The sequence below is a fragment of the Crocuta crocuta genome, unplaced genomic scaffold, assembly GCF_008692635.1.
Source record: "Crocuta crocuta isolate KB4526 unplaced genomic scaffold, BGI_CrCroc_1.0 scaffold2720, whole genome shotgun sequence".
NCBI lineage: Eukaryota > Metazoa > Chordata > Mammalia > Carnivora > Hyaenidae > Crocuta > Crocuta crocuta.
The window spans coordinates 117,610-136,297 of NW_027531055.1; the positions used below are offsets into that span (position 1 = coordinate 117,610).

At 63.2% G+C, this 18,688-nt stretch overlaps 1 protein-coding gene across 1 annotated transcript in view; it reads right to left on the reverse strand.

Moving 5' to 3' along the window:
• Positions 1-8,252: 8,252 nt before the first annotated feature.
• The window catches only part of TRAF2 (TNF receptor associated factor 2), a 13,557-nt gene continuing 3,121 nt past the window's right edge, over positions 8,253-18,688 (reverse strand). Inside the window, exons 4-10 of the mRNA XM_077771016.1 lie at positions 15,575-15,736; positions 14,528-14,602; positions 13,043-13,117; positions 11,405-11,746; positions 10,832-11,009; positions 9,547-9,695; positions 8,253-8,936 (exon numbers count right to left, since the gene is read on the reverse strand). Of these exons, the coding sequence (XP_077627142.1) occupies positions 8,718-8,936; positions 9,547-9,695; positions 10,832-11,009; positions 11,405-11,746; positions 13,043-13,117; positions 14,528-14,602; positions 15,575-15,736 (1,200 nt within the window). The 3' untranslated portion in view covers positions 8,253-8,717. The remainder of the gene's footprint in view (positions 8,937-9,546; positions 9,696-10,831; positions 11,010-11,404; positions 11,747-13,042; positions 13,118-14,527; positions 14,603-15,574; positions 15,737-18,688) is intronic.

Below are 18,688 nucleotides of genomic sequence, written 5' to 3' on the forward strand. Positions count from 1 at the left end.
CACGCTCGCACCACACCTCCCACAGCCATGACGTTGAGCACCGGGGCGCCTCCTGGCCGGTGTGGGATGCACTGGACGCCGGGGGCCCCACTCTTCACCCACCCTTTTCCCCCAGGGCCTGGGTCCCGGGCCTGCCAGCACCACGCATGACCCGTGGCTGGCCCCGTGCGCACGGGGCGGCATTTCCTCTGGGGACTGGTTTGTGCACCAGCAGGGCCGGCAGCGCGGGTCAGTCTGCCGTGGGCCCAGGCAACCTGCATGTCACTGGTCACCTGTCTGGGGCCTGAATAAACAGCTGGCAACAGCACACCGCCGTCCGATCTCTGTGTGCAAGGAGGGGCCCGGTGGGGTCGGCGGGGGCTCTCGTGCCTGCCTGCGGGCCAGCAGGACACCCGAGGCGTCGGGGAAGGCAGTGCGGCTCAGGCTGCGTCCTCGATCGCCGGGCCCCACAGTCTCTGCGCAGATGAGATCGCCAGCATGCAGACAATGCCAGGGCACGTCCACCATGTGCACGTGCCCCCAGCAGGGAGACATGAGGGGAAGCGCCGGACCCAGGGGAGCGCTGCAGAAGTCGAGGCAGCGCACGGGTGTGGGGGCTGGTTCTGCGAGCACAGCACGCGGGGATGCGGATGTGAGGCAGAGGCGGCCCTGCCCTGCCCTCAGGCTTAATCCAGGCCCAACTTGGGGGCTCACCTGCACCCACTCATTCACCTGAGGATGTCCTGGGTGTCGGGTGACAGACAGGTGGGGGCCTGGCTTCTGCACGTGGAGCCTGTGCTGAGCTGTGTGCCTCTCGGTGCGTGGCTGCCATCACTGCCGTGGAGACAACCCGGAAGACGCTACAGGCCCTTGGGGGCTGATGTCCCTCCAGGCTAGAGGCAGTGCCGAGCAGAGGCTGCTGGGGCTGGGCTGCACCACCGCGGGGAGAGAGCCGGCCAGGGCCCGTGAGAGGCTCCGGCTGGGGAGGCAGAGGGCCCCCGTGTCCAGCTGCGCGGGCCGCATGGCCGGAGAGGGCGCCCCAGCCCGCGGGGGCAATAGGGACCCACCCATCTCAGAGCTGCGGGACACGCGGACGGGGGAGGGAGGCTGGGGGGCGAGGACTGAACAACGGAGCCTGGAGCAGCCGCACGTGCGCGCCCGGGGCTCAGCGGCCAAAGCCCCGAGGCTCCTGCCATGGGAAGTGGCCAGCGAGCCCCGCGGGTGCACGGGCGCTCCCGGAGCCGCAGACACGGGCAGCTCTGGGCGTTAAGATGCACCAAGTTAGCCTCCTCACGGAAATGGTAAAACCTGCGGAACAAAAATGCATGGACTTCATAGGAGCCAGAGGAGAGCGGACAGAGTGCCTGAAACGACAGGCGGGTCCGCAGGTGGGTGCGGAAGGCCAGGGGCAGTGGGGTCGGGGGCGGAGAGAGAAGACGCCCCGAGGGTGTCGTCACACACGTCCCCGGACACGCGAGCTGCGGTCTGCCTGGGGGCAGCAGTGGACACACCTGGGATGCGGGCCGGCGAGGGTCCGGAGACGACAGCTCCGGGCGTGGGGGGCAGGCTCCCAGTGAGAGGGCACGGGCACGCGGGCCAGCCCTCCCACGGCAAGGCGGAGAGGGGGCCAGAGCAGAACCTGTGCCCGGCGTCCGCACCCGGCCTGAACTCTGAACCGTCTGGGCCGGGCAGTGCGCGCCTGGAGCAGCCCCCAGGGCTCAGGGAGTGGAAGCGCCTCGGCTGCTGCGCCCCGGTGATCCCCCGGTGGCACCGAGCGAGGCGGCTACGGATGCCCCGGTGTGGAGCTCAGTGTGCGCTGCCACTGTGCAGACAGGCGCGGCCCGACCCAGGAAGGGCACGACAGAGCGGTGTGGCAGGAGCCCCGAGCCTCCGGCTGGAGCAGCAGACAGCGCTGGCAGCCAGGCGACAGGGAGGTTACGGCCACTAAGTGGAGGAGGAGGAGGTGGCTGTGACCGCTAAGGCTGACCTTCGGGCCGCAGACCAGACGCAGGAGCCTGCAGCTCGCCCAATCCCGGCCAAAGGACCGGGGTTCAAAGAGCCTGGGCCGGGCCACCGACTGCAGCGGGCGCGGGCCCGTGGAGCAGAGGACCCCCGGTCGCCCGGGACCAGACGACACCCAGACCCGCTCAAGTGACGTTGAAGATGTTCACGACGTAACCCACAATTCCTTGGGCTGCAAAGAACCATCGAGAGGTCACCTCAGAGGAAAAGACCTTCAGCAGATGCCAAGGGTGAGAAGCACAGGCACTGATGATCTGACGCAGACTGTAAAGCAGCAGTCGTACAAACGCTCAAACGAGGAACCACAAACGTTTTGCGAGAGACGGAAGATAGGGAGTCTCAGGAAAGAAACAGGCTAGAAAGGAGCCAAATGGAAGCGTCAGGACTGAAAATCCAAAGAACCAAAATGTTAAAACTCACTGGACGGACTGACTGGCAGAATGGAGACGACAGAAGAGTCCATGAACCTGACTGACGACAGGCCACCAGAAGTGAGACACCCTGAACAGAGAAGGAAATCGATCGGGGGAAGACTGGGGCCGCGAGGACCTGGGCACAGAACTAAAGGTCTGCGTGTGTCGTGGGGGCTCGAGGGGAAAGGAGGGGGGGCCTGGGAAGTAGGAGCTGCAAACCTCCCGTGTGGCGGGGGACGCACGCCCACGGATTCAAGAAGCCAAGCGAATCCAAAACAGGATAAAGCCGAAGACGTCCCGCCCAGACACCTGTCCCCGAGCTGCTGAAAACCGAACACAAGCCAACCCTGACTGGTGGGGAAGGACGGCGCCCGCACCGGGCCCCCCCCACCCGCAGTTCTGGGGGCCGCGCGGGGCAGCTCGACACGGTTAAAGACGGAAAGTTGCCGCCCGAAATGCCCTGTCCCGTGAAACGTCCTTCATGAATACAGGGGAAGTAAGTTCTCGAATGGAAGAAAATGAGACGACTCTGTAGCCAGCGATGGAAGCTTCTCTGACAAGAGAGAAATGGCATCAGAACGGGCTGGGCCGCCAGCAACGAGGGCACTGATGCAGCGCCAGCCCTGTCCCCTTGGGGTCTCCAAGACGTGTCTGACGGCGAAAGGCAGGCAGTGATGTTGCCTGGTGGGGGCTTTCGGTCCCGGCAGGTGTCCCACGGTGGGACAGAACCCCGGGGGGGAAGGTGCCCACACTCCAGTCACGGTGCAAACTGTCGACTCTGAGTAAACCCTTAGGAGCGGAGTGTGTCGTGCGGCGCCTGTGGGCTCAGTCGCTTGAGCGTCTGGCTCTCGGGTTTTGGCTCAGGTCACGGTCTCACGGTTCGTGGGATGGAGACTTCGTAGGGCTCTGCGCTGACAGCATGGAGCCTGCTTGGGGTTCTCTCTCCCTCTCTCTCTGCTCCTCCCGAGCTGGCTCGCTCTCTCGCGCGCTCTCTCTCAAATAAACATAAAAAGGAAACCCAGTGTGTTGTGGTCCTCAGAACCACCACTAAAACTACTACGTGGAGAGACCCGTAACCACACAGATGGACTCAAACACTCCTTCTAGGCAGGAGAGAAGAAGCGGAGCGACAGAGGACCGATGTACAGCAGCGTCAGGGTGGCGCCCCCCTACCCGAGCACAGTGGTAAAATTACATCACTGTCCAAGGGAAACCCCCAGACACAAGCCCTGCCGCCGCTCGCCGAGCTCTCCAAACACGCTGTCGGGGTGCGGGACGCAAGAGGATGACGGGAAAGCGCAATCCCCGCGAGCCCTCCGCCAAGGAGACCCAACCAGCGACACGGGCCCCCACAGAGGGGGCACTTCAGGGACAGCGAGCCTCCCCCGGGAACGATGGAAGCCGCCCATGGGTGAAAGACGTTCCTGGATGCGCGCGTGTGCGTAGCTCACACGAGAGCCTGACATGGGCCGAGCAAGGGGGGGGAACGGGGAGGAGGGGCCGAACCGGCCGCCGTGCGCGCCTCCCCGGCTACTGTGACTGGAACCCCGCCCCGGGGAGCGGCCTGTCAGTTCTGGGGGCCACAAGTCCGCGTGCTCGCTGTGGGGGGACCCCCTGCACCTCTTCCAGCTGCTGGGCCGGGGGTGGGCGGCCATCTTCGGTGTCCTGTCTGTTGACCCTGCAGCCCCCCGGGTCCCTTCCCACCACCGTCCCTCTGTGTGTCTGTGTCCAAGCCTCTCCATCCCTTTTTTTATTAAAGAATTTTTTTTTTCAAATTTTGAGAGAGAAAGTGGGGGAGGGCAGAGAGACAATCCCAAGCAAGTTCCACGCTGACAGCACAGAACCTGACATGGGGCTGGGACCCACGATCCGTGACGTCATGACCTGATCCGAAGTCGGACGCCTAACCGACCAAGCCCCCCAGGCGCCCCCAACCTCCCCTTTTTATAAGGCTGCCCGTCATACTGCACTGAGCCTCCCCTATGTCTCATTTTTAGCTGATTATCACTGCAAAGACCTCATTTCCAAATAAGGTCACAATCTGAGTTACGGGGGGACTCAATATGTCTTTTGGGGGGAGATAGAATTCAACCTCTAAGAGGCACCACTAGGTTTAACTGAGCTGCAGAGAACGTTCTTGGTGGATGTGGAGGATCTGCCACGACAGTCCGCAGCCCGAGTCACAGAACAAACCTCAAACCTCAGCACAGGTCAGCGCTTCTAAACTCCTTCCTGCACCACCACCCCCCCGACGCCAAAACTGGACACAACAAACAGGACGGTTCCGGATCAACACCCCTGGCAGACAGAGATGCAGAATCGAGATTAAACCAAATCCAGACACACATAAAATGAACAGCCTGCTGCAGCCCAGTGGGATTTAATCTAGAAGTAGAGGCTGCTTCCACACTAGGGGCCAGTCAACGTACACTCCTACAGCAACAGCAGGGAAGAAAACACTTGCACGCAGCACTTGCCGTAGAAAGAGCATTTCACGAGCATCCAAGTCACGTTTCAGTTCTCAGCGAAGCAGGAGCAGCGGACGGGAGCTGGCGCGGCCTGCCCGAGGCATCGCTCCGGTCCGCAGGACACGCTGTGCCTGGCGGCAGAAGAGGGAGCCTTCCCAAGAGCGGAAGGCGGCCAGGGCAGCTCCTGCCCGTACCCAGCCAGGCTCCATCTCCCAGCGGCGGGCTCTGCAGGGGGTCCCAGGGGGCGAGAGGAGCGAAGGGCACACTGACTGGAAGAGAACACAATAGTCCTTACAGACGCCATGGCTGTTGATGTGAAAAATCCCCCAGAAGCTACAAAAACACACAATTTAACAACCCTCGGCACCACTGAGAGCGTTTATCGAGCTTATGGGAAATAAAGCCGACATCCCTGAATCAACCGCGTTTCTAAACACTAGGGATACACGACTGCAAACCAAAACCTCAAAAGTCTTTTACAACAGCCACATGGGCCCCCAGGGACGCCGGAAATGGGCTCCTCGGCAGCCCGTGTGCGGCGCGCATGGCTCTCTGCGGGACCGCAGAGATCTGGAAACCACCCACACTCCCAACAGCTGCATGTTCACACAAATGGGTCGTCTGAGCACTGGAGTTCTCGGCCCCTCCCACCGAGAAAAAGACAAATCTCGGATCCACACAACATCCTGAATTGCCAAGGCACTCGTTCCGCTGAGCAGAACCAGCCTCCGAAGGTTCCACACTGCCACGTCCCGACGACGGCACCCTCGGCCAATCCACAGTGACAGAGGGCAGGGCAGGGGCTGCGGAGTCACAGGGCCGGGTCCACAGGGATGTTGGCGCTCTTCCATACTCTGACCATCAATCCGTGTGTGTGTGAAGATGGACGGAGCTGCGCCCAAAACACGCAGAAAACCAGCCTTACCATATGGCAAGCGAAAAAGCCATTAGAGAGAAGAGTGCGGTTTCCCCAAACCGACCTGCAGCAAGCGCACTTGACCTGGCCAGGTGTGGGCCTCCAAGCGCACACAAACAAGAACCATCAACCCCGATTCCAACCCGAGACAGCCGGCATCAAAACACACCTGGATGTGGGAAGTCAGGCCCTCGGGACGGCGCGGCCGCCAGCATCTGAAGACGGGACACAGGCGGGCACAACGCGACTGTGAGCCAAAGCCACACACCCAGTGCCGTGGCCGCTACTGGTGTTTTCTTAATAAATACTTTTTGTATTAAAAACTAGCAAGGCTTCGAAATTCTAAAGGCCGTGGAAGGAGCAGGAGGTGAAATGAAGGCGTAAGTGGAAACCGCGCCACGGGGCGTGTCGGGTTTCCGGACAGTTCTTCAAACAGGTCAACACGCAGCCCTTTCCGCCGTCAGGTCTCGTCCAGGAGCAATGGCCGCGTCCACACGCGTGCCACACACGACGCTCACGGCAGCGTGGCGCGCGACAGCCAACGCGGGGACAGCCCGAAGGTTGGTCCATTAACAGACAAATCAATGAAGGTGGTCTGTCTGTACATGGGGTCTTTCAGCCTTAGAAAGAAAGGAAGTCCTGATTCCTGCCCCAGAACCTGGCAGCTTCACACCCAAGCCGACGTGAAGGCCGTGTGCACAGTCGCACGTGGGGGCGTGTCCAGCACAGCAGTCCCCGAGGCAGAAAACTGCGTGCTCGCCAGGGGCAGGGCAGGGGGCGCCCCAACACCAGACACGGAAGGCCGCTGAGGGACGAGGGACGGGGCCGGGCCTCTCGGCTGTCTCTCTAGAGCACGTGCTTTCCCCAGGGGGCCCCAGTCTCCCCGCAGGAGTGCGTCCCCAGTGCTGGCGCCCTCAGTCTGGCGCACACTTGTACCCGCTTCCTCCAAAGCCCCCCTCTCCTGGTCCTGAGCTCCTCCAGCAAGCTGTCCAGACCCGCACCCTGGGGCCCCCGGTGAGCAGGCACCCTCACAGGGCCCCCCTCTGCCCGCGGGCCATCCCCCACCTGCCGTCCCGTCCCCCTTCCAAAACCGGCTCACCTGTTTCTTCTGCTAAGAACTCCTCCCTCACCTTGTCCCTGTGGGCAAAAGCCTTTCCCATCCTGTTGTCTTATGGTTCTGTTTTATAGAAAAGTAAACTCACTAACGTACTTGGTTTAACCCAACTGGCCTAACGGAATATAAAAATGTATGCACACTCCCCCTACACAAATTCCCGAAGTAAAATCCCAAAGTGTTGAAAACAAAGCTTTAAAAACCATCCGAAGAAATACACAAGTGTTTCCTCGGGGAAACTTAGGACTTCCTGAATTAGCTGGCCAGGAACACGGTTCACCAAGGAAAATGCTACTCCTTGGGCTCCCGTCGCAAACACGGTTCTGACACGATTAACGACCAGCGTCCAGGAGCATCAGGGGCTCCTGCCAACCGGGAGGAAACGAGACGGACAGCCCAGCAGGCAACGGGACGCGGGCCGGCGGGCGATGCCCCCTCTGCTGCAGCAGTGAGCCCAGCCCGGCCCTCGGGCCTTGCGCCACCACAGCCCGGCTGGGGAGCTGGGCACGGCAGCACCGGGACGCGGGCGGCGGGGCGAGCAGGCGGCAGCAATGAGCACCGGCTGCGGGCGGGAGGCTCACGGCGAAGCCAGCGCTGAGGTCCCGTCTGACGCCGCCCCGGAGAGCACGGCGGGAAAGGCCTCAGGTCGTCAGCTTTTCTGCGACGTTTCACCACCACCGTGCTCCGTCCTAGGAGGCAGCCACAGGCGCTGCGGTCTTTATGCTCAGCGCTCGTGGGGGGTCACTTCCCAGCAGGCGGCAGGGGCAGTCAGATGTGTCATGGGGTCTCCACGAAGGCCGCCGGCAGCCCCAGCCTGGCCTTCGGGAAGCGCCCAGGTGCACACAGCGAGCGGCCCGGACCCCAGAGTCTGCCCCAGGGCTGCAGCCCACGTGGCCTTGGCCCTGCCCCGGGGGGAGCAGAGGCTCAAGCCTGCAGCTGGGCGCTAGGACCGCTGGCTGCCGACGGGAGGAGACACCTGATTCTGGAGAAGACCCGCTTGTCGGACCCCCAAATGCAAAAGCTACCGGCCACCCTTCCAGGATCAGAGATCCCTGCGGGGAGGGGCGGGGTCACACATGGACCTGCTCTCAAAGCAGACCCTGGGGAGTCCTGAGGGAGGAGGAGCTGTCCAGCAAAGAACATTCCAGAAAGGAGAATGGCTGGCTTCAGCAAGGCCTGCAGGCACGTGCTTGGAGTGTAGGGAACCCACGTAACTGCTCAGGGACTTGGTGACGCAGGCAGGGACAGGGCACTTCTGGGGAGGGGACTGCGGGAGGGCAGAGCGCCAGGAGGCGCCCGTGGTCACTGCCACCAAAGCCAAATGGACACCACTCACCACAGAGATTTAACACTTTAATAACGACTCCTCCGCAGCCCAATGGGGCAGCTACCGCACCACGTCTCACGGCAGCGCCCAAAGTGCACCCCACACTCACCACAGGGGCGGCCGACAGGAGGCCCTGAGGACACAGACGCCCTCCCTGCGCGCTGGCCTGGCCAGGCCCGCATGGCAGGGTTTCTCCTCAGAGCGGTGGCCAAACCCGAGAGTGTCCCTTCTCTCCGGGGGCCAAAGGGCAGGACACAGTGCCAGCCCACCCTGCCCCTCCACTCGCTCTGCCCCGAGAGCCTACACGGACAGCCCTCAGAGGCACCGACCGGCCCGCAGGCCACCCCACGCGGCCTGGGCTGAGCGGCCTCTCCCAGGAGGCGGCTCCATCCCGGAGGGCCACGATGGCGGCAGGCGTCCACCCACAGTGAGCCACCAGGCCCAGTTGTTCCTGACCCATGACCCTGGGGGGAGGCGGCTAGAGCCCCGTCAGGTCCACAATGGCCTTGATGAAGATGGCGTCATCGCGCACGTAGGAATTCTTAGCCTCCATCTTGGAAACAGGGCAGAAGAGGGGGCAGCCACTCGCGATGTTCATGTCACTGACCGGCCTCTGGAAAGAGGACGAGGTCACGTCGGGTCTAAAGGCGTCGATCACGTGCTCTCGGTTGTTCTGGTCAAGCAGCATTAAGGTCACCTGGGGGGAGAGTGCCCCGCAGAGGGACAACACGGAGTCACGCTCTCCACCCCCCCACCCCTCCCACCACCGGGTGTCAGCCCCATCTGGGTGATCTGCATTCCGGCACTTTCTGTCCATCAACCCCTGGGATCCGAGGCTGCAGTCAGGGCCACGGAGCTGCATCTGTTGGTTCCTTTTCTCGTCGTGTTCACGGGACAAACGTTTCCTTACCAGAGGGGCTCACAGAACACCCGCTGCCCTCCCCGAGGAACAGCACTTCTCAGGTGTGCTGCCGCCTCCACCAGGAAGACCATGGGGCTGCCCCAGCACAGCGAAAGGCAAGGGCAACAGCACCGACACCTCCAATCCCTCAACCCAAGTATCATGTGAGAGCGTCGGGTACGGGCTCTCTAGCCGTGACCCTTCCTCTGAAACCAGCCCTGAGGCAGTGTCTGCAGCCAATAGCCCCAAGTGGCCGGAAGCCCTGGAGCCACTGGGGTGGCGCCCCAGCTCCACTGCAGCGACGGAGCCCCGTGGGGCCCCCAGGCCCAGGCGCCGGAAGGCCCATCCTGACAGCCCCTCCACCCAGTGGGGCCCCCACAGCAGCCGCTGGGACAGCCTCACACACCTTTTGGTTGAAGGGCCACCGCAGGAGGGCATCGTTGGGGCCCTTCATCACCACAAAGAAGAGAGACAGGTGTGTCCCACGCCCGGTGCCGTCCCCGTTCAGGTAGATGCGCAGACACATCTTGTAGCCGTACCTGCTCGTGTAGAAGGCTGGGGGGGGGAGGGGGGAGTCAGTGAAGCAGGCTGAGCGCTTGTGTTCACGGCGCCCCCCGCAAGAAACAGAGACAGATGGACAATGCCCAAGTCCAGGGACACATGCTTCTCCTCAGAGCACACACCTTCCTGGTGAGAACAAATACCCCAAAGAAAAACAGCTCATTAGAAAAAGTGTTTTTAGGGGTGCCTGGCAGGTTCGGTTGGTTGAGCGTCCAAGTCTTAATTTTGGCTCAGGTCACGATCTCACAGTTCGTGCATGGGAGCCCCGCATCAGGCTCGCTGCTCTCAGCGCAGAGCCCGCTTCACATCCTCTGTCCCCCCTCTCCGCACCCCTACTCACGCGCAGGCTCCCAAAAATAAACAAACGTAAAAAAAGAAAGAAAGAAAGAAAGAACACTTCTAAAAACTATAAATGCAACCCCAAAACGGAACCAGCCGTGAAGTTCAGGGGTGGCTCTGGTCGAAAGGCCGTAGACAGACCTGAGGCGGGGGCTCAGTTGGGGAGCCCCTGGGGGCAAGCCAGAGGCGACGTCCCCGAATCCAGCACAGTGCCAGAGACATGCAGGAGCCCGGGCACCCCCAGGAGCGGCCCTAGCCGCGTTCCTCCTCACGGCCCAGGAAGCCACTCTCCCTTGGCTGCCAGAGCTCACACCCAGTCCTCCACACTGCCACACTGCCGCTCCCCATATGGCAGCCGCCCGTCCCAGCCAGGAGGACCGAGTGTGAGTGGCATCGGGGTCCACAAGGAGACAGCGACCGTAGGCACCACCCCTGACTTGGTCCGGGCTCTGAACACGCGATCACAGCAGCAGTTTTGCCAAAGTAAATGGTAAAGGATGCGCATGCAGGGGCTTCTCCGGTGGGTGGACGGTGGGGGCCGTGCTCTGAAGGAAGGGCCGGGGGGCCATGTGTGTCCCTGGCAGAAAAGGGACCACGCGGCACCTTCTGGACGAAACCACTGCGAGCACCCGCCCGAGGTCCCGTTGTGGGGCGTGTCCCAGCCCAGGTGGCCACCCATCCACCCCTTACCCGCCCAGGGAGGCACTGCCAGGGTAGCAGGAGCCCTCAGGCCGAGGGTGCGCAAGCAGCTGGGACACCAGCAGCTCTGAGAGCGTGTTCCAGAACAGCACCTGGGGAGAAGATGGCCGGCGTACGGCCGGCCACAGCTTCTTGGCGCTTCCTGGCGAAGTCGGAGATCTTCCAGATGAACACGCCGTCGAAGGTGGACGCCTCCATCTCGTGGACCTTCTGCTCCAGCTCGGCCATCGCCAGGTCCTTCAGGCCGATGCTCCTCTCCAGCTGCTGCACCTGGGGGCACGCGCAGCCCTGTGAGGGAGGCGGCAGGAGGCGCCCCGGACGCCGCCACCTTGCATGTCGCAGGACAGCACTCAGGGAGGCGTCCCCACGCCCACCTCTCTACTGCCTTCAGGCAGGACGGCCACTCCCAGTGCCCGAGGCGTCCCTGGTCTCAGCTCTTAAGGGAGCTCTGTCACCACAACACCTTAAGCCCCAACCCCACCTGTGCCCAAAGTTCAAGAGCTCAGTGTCAGGAAACACACTTGTGTGACCCACAGGCCCAAGAGGGGCTCTGCTCAGACACAGGGGAGGCAAAAGCAGGAAGAACACCAGGCTAGGAATCAGGTGCCATTCTTGAAATCCCAACTGTGAGGCCCCGCGGTGCCCTGGGCGTCCCAGGGCCAGACCTTGTTACTCAGGGCCTCGATCCTGTCCTGGTCCAGGCGGTGCTGCCGGCCACAGGCCTCGGCGGTCATGGCCACCCTCTCCACCTCCCGGTTCAGGACGCAGACGATGTTCTCGAAGGTGGCCGTCTTCCTCTCCAGGGCCTCGCACCGCTGCCGGAGCTCCGCAGCCTTGGAGAGCTCCGCCTCGGGGTGCGGTGTGCCAGCTTCGCAGCCCCCGCCTGGGCCCCGGAGGCGGCCGTCAGCTGCTGACAGGTGCTTGGCCTCCAGGAGGCCACCCAGCAGCAGGGCCAGGTGCTCCCGCAGCCACTGCGCCTCGTGCTGCTGCTGCTTCTCACTCTCCACCTGCAGGGAGAAGGCGGGAGGCTCCCGCGCTCAGCTCTGACCCAGAGCCCCACGGACGTGCCACATGGTGCAGTGACGCTGTGACGCCTCCGAGTCAGTCACCTGCCAGCACGTCACCTGTCACTGTCCGGTGCCAACGTTTTTCAAAAATACAACCCTCTCTAGTAAACTGCTTGTATTTGAAGTCACGGGAAAAAAGACTCGGTTGAAAAGTCGCCCGGGGTGGGGGGGCCGGTAAAGCTACGCTTCTTCAAATCGTCTTTATCGTACGGGTCCGACTTTACAGCCAACTTCTCCTAACACTTCACAACAAATTACAAAACGTTAAATGCTCTCAAAACACCAAGGGAAAAAGAATGAACAGACCCCGTGAGGCACGGGGCCCAGGTAGCAGCTCCCCAGCGGCGCTGACCGGACGCCCCGCCAGCCCAGGGGGCGTGTGCGAGGCCGCAGGTCAGGGTCAGGTCAAGCTCAACATGCTCAACACAACATGCGCCCTCAGCCGGAACCTCAGTGTGGCCACCGGGCAGGCTGCGGCTGCAGGGCCGGGCCCGGGCCACGTGGGGACAGACCAGCACCATGTCACCACAGGATGAGCAACGGCAGGAAGTGATGCCTGAGACCAAACGTCCGGGCACCGGGTGACAGCAGAGCCAGGGCCACCAGCGCTGAAGCCTTCTGAGGAGCAGACCCCTGGCTGCTCCCCAGGCGGCCGCACACTCCTGGCCCCTGGGCACAGAGCAGGGTCCCGGAAAGGAGTAGCCGCCAGGTGGACAGAGGCCTGCCCGGGCCTGAGCGAGCCGCACAGTTCAAGGTCCTGAGGTTGGCACAGGTCAGTGTGCTCAAGGGCAGCCACGCCAGTGACTGGTGCAGACACGACATGAGAGGCAGCCACGGCCACACAGCCATGGAGGGAAGGGGAGGCAGGGGGGTCCAGGACCTGTCTGCAGGCGACACGAGGTACTCTCGTGGGGAAGGCACAAAGACAGGACAGAGGGGGACAAGTGACGGTGGGCAGCCGAGGCCTCAGGTGCCCACCAGACCTCTGGGAGGTACAGACGCTTGGCATTTTCAGCAGAGGGAGGCAGAGACGGAGGCCGGGACGCCTGGCGGCCGAGGCAGCAGAACATGGGAGGGAAAGTGGGAGGCCAGGCTGGGGACTCAGCAGAGGCTGCGTTCGGGAAGAGGGCACGTGGCACGCTCCGGCAGGTCCGCCCACTTGGGAACCAGGGAGCTCCCACGAGGATCGACGGGCACCTGCCCAGCCCCAGCGGACCCACGGCCAACGGGACTCACCATCTCGGGGCAGCCGACGGTGTGGAACCTGCATGGGACTCGGCATTTGCCACACGCCCGCACGTGGTCCTGGAACTAGAAGGCCGGATGCCATCAGTCCTCACTCTCTCCTCCCCACCCCTGCCCCAACTCCGTAAGCCCGGCCGCTGCAGCCTCAGGCCGAACAAGACCCAACAACCTGCCGCAGGTGTGCACACACACACGCACACGCGTGGCCTGCGGGTGTCAATGCAGGCAGGTGGGTGCAGGCCAAGGGCTCCAGACACGCGCTTAGGCCCCTGCGCCCCATCTCTCCACCACAGCTCGTAGGATGCGTTGTGTCCGAGGCCCCCCCTGCCCCGGGACCTTGCGAGCGAGGAGGGGCTGCCCTGACCCAGGGTGGGGGGGGTGGGGAGGGAGGGGTCAGACGCCCACCACTGACCCGGTGCAAGGCTGTCACGTGACAGCACAGACCAACAGGTGCAGAACCCAGAGAGCCCAGCTGCACACACACTGGGCACCAATGCGGGCAGCACGTTCCGCCAGCAAAGACAAGAGTGACCGGGAGCTCTCGTGGGAGGCGGGGGGGCAAGGGCAAGTGGTCCCTCCGCCTCCACCTGCCAGGGCCATGGAACAGAGAGACCGTCAGGACTACAAATGCCAGATGGAAACAGACAAAGCTTTAAGTAAAAGAAAAGGGGGCTGTGGCCCAAGCCACCACGGACACTTAGGGGCCAAACACAGAGCAAAGCAGGATGGAGTCTCCCCTCTCCAGAGAAGTGGGCAGGAACCATGAATGTTCCTGGTAAGAGATGCTGGCGAGCCCTGAGCAATGGCCCTCAACGTGCCTCATGACTGGAGAGATGGAAACTGGAAGTCCCGGGCCCCTATTTACAGCCACTGTGTGGGTCTGGCGAGACCCTGACGGCCTGTCACAGCGCCTGCAGTGGGGCCTGGGCCTGGCCCGTCACCAGGCTCTCCCTGCACTTGGCACCCATGTGACCATTTCACAGAACTCTCAGACGACTCTGGTTGTACAGGACAACCTCAGGCTCAGAAGCACAGGCAGACGGCCGCTCAGCACTAAGCTTGCCTCCTAGGACCACGGAGCAGGGGCCTGTATGCGCGTCCCCCCAGAAACAAGGCCGCCCACGCACCGTGGAAGCAGCTGCGGGCCGGGGCAGCACACCTGGGCCGCCTCAACAAGAGCCAAGAACACGGGATCCGGCAAAAATCCGAACTCAACTGTCCATATGAACCCATAGCGCGTTCTCTCCTGCTCCCGGTCCCGCAGGGCTCTGGACTCAGGTCGGCGTGCGCGCAGGGGTGAGGCAGAGCAGCGGCCGGGATCTCAGGCGCATGCGACTTCTCCCAGGCCAGGTCACTTCCATTGTGGGAAGCGCAACAAAGAGCAGCCCACAGACGGCTGCTGAGCACAGGGCACCCCCCACCCCACACACGGCCCCCGTGTCCTCGCAGGCGCCCGGAAGCCGGCAAGCCACTTACTTTCTCCCGGGAGATCTTCTTCTTGCCACAGCCGTCACATGTCAGGGGGAACTTGGGGCAGACTTCGTGGTGTGCCTGAAAGACAGCGGTCAGAAGCTGGGGCGTGCGCAAGGTCACCCATGCCACCTCGCCGCCCCGTTCCGGGACCATGGCTCCCCTGAAGCCCCTAACAGGGTGGCTCCCACAGGCACTCGCAAATGTCACTCGGAAGCGTCAGATCCGCACCCCCTCTTCTCCATCTGGCAGCTCGGGGCTGTGCAAGGACAAGCCATCCACGGTGACCAGGGCAGAGCACTGCTGCTGGTCACCTAAACTGAAACCTGGTCACTGAGGAGTACAGCTGGTGGGACTTTGTGACCCCAGCCCTGTGAGCGGCTGGATGCCCCCTGTGAGCGGACGCACTTGGGCCCCTGGACAGGTGCGGTAAGGACAGGGGCCTGAGGGTGCGGCAAGGACACACGAGCAACAGCGGCCAAAAAAAAATAAAAAGCCCCCGCCAAGTGCCACTGAAGATGAAGAGACCTCGTGGACACAGCATCGAGATGCAGCGTGAGGACCGTCCGGACCCCGATCCTGACAAATAAAACGTCAGGGAACATGGGCACCCAGTGAGCTGGGGCTGATGGGGAGTCGCCATTAAGGCTCAGAAGTGACAGCGACACACACGGCTCTCTAAAAAATGTGCTCAGAAACACATTCTCGAGAGTTTTCAGAAGACAGGACGCAAAGCCTGGGTCTCTCTAGTAAGCAGGGGAACCTGGTGCCGCCCGGCGCATGGGGGACACAGACACACACCAGTGAGGGTGGCAGGAGCCTGGCGCTGCGGCTCACTCTGGGCGTGAGTTTTTCTAAAACAAATCAGGTTTTTAAAACAACTTGGCTTTGCCTTCAGATCCACCCGAGCTCCCACCAGGAACCTTCCACCCAACAGGCTGCGAGCAACGGGCTGCTGAGACGTAGCACAAACACCAAACTGGCTGCGATGGCGGGCTGGCAGGCGCAGCGGGGGGCTCGGGGAGTGCGGGGAGCCCTGCCCGCCCCCCTCACCTGCAGGCCGGCCCAGCAGCAGGGCGCCCGGCAGTGCCGGCAGCTGAGGCTCCTCTCCGGACACTCCTGCTCCGAGTGCCGCTCCTTCTCCCCGAGGCGGACCAGGCCTCTGCACGCCGGGCACTCGGTCAGCATGAAGGGGCAGTGTCCTTCGTGGCAGCTCTGGCAACAAAGGGAGCACGGTGTCAGTGGAGCTCACGGCGGACACCGTGTGCACACAGCCGGCCGTCCCAGCGGGGGCTCCAGCCGGGCTCCGCTGCTGGGCCGCCGGGCCCCACGCCGGCCCCACAAGCATCACCAGGCCAGGGTGCCACCCCGACACCTGTGCTCCAGGTGAGACGGGAGGACCCCGGTCTAGCTGGCTGCACCCCACCCGCAGGACAGCCCAGGGACATCCCGGCCTACTGACGCTCCGGGCTGACATTCAGGGACGACAGGACCACTGGCCAGAGTGAGGAGGGCCGCAGAGCCCAGGGCCGGGCGGGCGGAGGGACAAAGCCTGCTGGGTGCAGGGCGGCCAGGCCTGAGCGGGACAGGTCCTCAGCGGACAGCAGGCCCAGGAGTGACGAGCGCCCACGTGCTGGGAGGACGGGCCACAGGGCGAGACCGAGCCGAGAGGGACGGGGAGCCCACCCGGCACCCCACACCTGCACTGACAGCCCACAGGCAGTGGACCAGGGAGGGCGCGTGCTGACCCAAGGAGGCAGGGCCCGGCCTGGAGTCCTCCGGCACGCAGGAGGAAGGTGCAGTGAGGAGGGCGGGACGTGCTGTCCCCCCTGAAGCCACAGAGCCGTGTGCAGGGGAGAGCAGAAATGGGTCAGAACCCAGCCTAACCTCAGGACAATGCCGTGGGAGGGGCTTGGGGGCAGAGGCCAGGAAGGTGGCGGAGGAAGAGGTGGGAGAGGCAGGAGTGCCCCCAGGACACTGGTCCCTGCCCAGCCTGGCACGCCCTGCAGGGGGAACAGCAAAGGGGCACCAGGCAGAGAGACAGGGAGCTCAAGGTTTGTTTGCTGTACTTTTTATTGTGTTAAAACACACACTACACAAAATTTACCACCTTAACCACTTTTAAGGGCGTAGAACACAGTCACGCTATTGTGAGTGTGTTCCCAGAAAGCATTCATCTTCCCAGACTGGACTCTGTCCTGTGACGCACGGCCCGANNAGGGTGTCCACTTCTAAAGAGCGTGTCCCCTGTGACTGGCTGATCTCACTCAGCATGGTGTTAAGTTTTAGGACACACGAGGCCAAACTGGAAGGAGGTGGAGGTCGCTGTGAGGGGAAAGTTCTAGACCAGTCGGAGCAGGAGGAGGCCCTCCCCCTGGGACTCGGCCACTCCGCCAAGGTTCGGGCTGGGGCAGCCTGGGGCCGCGATGCCCGCCTGAGGGACTGGGTGTCCGGGCCTTCCCTGGCCCGGGAGCAGGGTGCCTGTGACCTGCTCTCTCTGCGTGGGGCACACGGTGCTCATGTCCCCGTCCCGTGCCAGGGACCTGGCTGTTGGGGCCAAAGCCCTGCATGTGCGGAGGGAGCGGGGGTCACAGGTGAGCCCCAGGGACGAGAACACATGCGGCGTCCTTCCCGCACGGCGTGGAGACTTCGGATGTCACATCCAGTGGTGGCCACACCCCCTCACGGGACCCCACGTCACCAGCCTCCCAGAGCAGGCACCCTTGTCCTTTGACCTCCCACGGGGACACACCCCAGACCAAATGCCACCTTCCCAGCCAGCCTCCCTGGTGACCCCAGGGCATCCCAACAGAGCACCCCACACACTGCCAGGGAAGGTCCTCGCCTGTAAGGACACGTGGTGACCCGCCCGGCTGCACGAAGCCTGGGTACTCGCGCCTGTGTCCGGTACTATGCTTAGAAGGCATAATACTATCTCTATTCATTCAGACCCTCCGACCCCTGCCCCCAGCTGCTCGACGGCTCCCGGCTGGGCACAGGGCCGGCCCCCCCCCCCCCCCCCAGCCCTTGCCGCAGGGTCCCTGGGGCTCTGGCAGTGGACGCCACATACCCCACCACGACCCAACAACAGACAAGACCCAGGCCACACCAGGTACGCTGGAAACATGAACCAAGTGGAAATCCCAGTAATGACCAGGGCTCAGAGTGGAAAACTTACAGCGGCCACAGTTGAGGTGTTTGGATTTCATTAAGAGCGCTAACACGTAATATTGGGGACACGGTATGAAGGTCCCCAAGAGAAGCACAGCGCAAGCTGGCCCCACCCAGAGGCATGAGGGCGCGAAGCCCCCTGCTGACAGCCGCCCTGGGCACAGCTGAATTCCAGTAGCCCCGGGGTCACTCCGGAGCAGGCATTCACAGGGGATCAGAGGGACCACCCTCATGGCCACTCAGACCTGACCTGACCTCACCTTTCAACTGCGACCTCCAGGGCCCCTGGCCCCCCTCCAGCCCTCTGTGGAGAGCCTCCCACCTGCCAGCCGGCCCCTCCCCCACCTTCAGCCCCAGGCTCCTACACCCGCTCACTGGAAGAGAGACCCCTCCGACCCCCGGCCCTGGGGCTGTGCACGCGGGCGCCCTCAGCACCTGACAGGCGCTCTGCAAACATCTCTGAACCGGGGTTTCCAATTGCTGGGTTCTTAGAAAATACCAGACATTATTGCAAGGGACAAACACGTTCAAAGGCTAACCGGGACTCTCCAAACAGCCCGGCCACGGTGCCAACACTTCACAACACCACCGCTCCCTGTACCGCAAAGGGCAGTGAGCTGGCTCCGAGGGGAGGGCGGGTGCGCACAGAGGCCTTGATCTCACCCAGACCCGTGACGCTCACAGCCGGGGACAGGGTTTACCAAAGGCCAGGCCCAGTGTCCCAGAGCAGCGCCCGCCCTCCCACATGACCAAACCCACCCTCTCAGGGACTTTCCGGGGCTCTCCGGGCCAGCCAGGGACTTTCCACCCTGCATGCCTGCACGGCCGTGGCCGAGCCCACAGGCTGGCTGTGGTCCCTGGCCCTCAGCCGGAGGCCCACGGAGTCACCACCCACCCGTGCCGCACGGGCCCGGACGCAGCAGAAACCGGCCTTCCTGACTGGGAGGTAGGGGGTGCTCCACCTGTCCCCTGGGGGGGGGGCCCTGCAGAGGGACA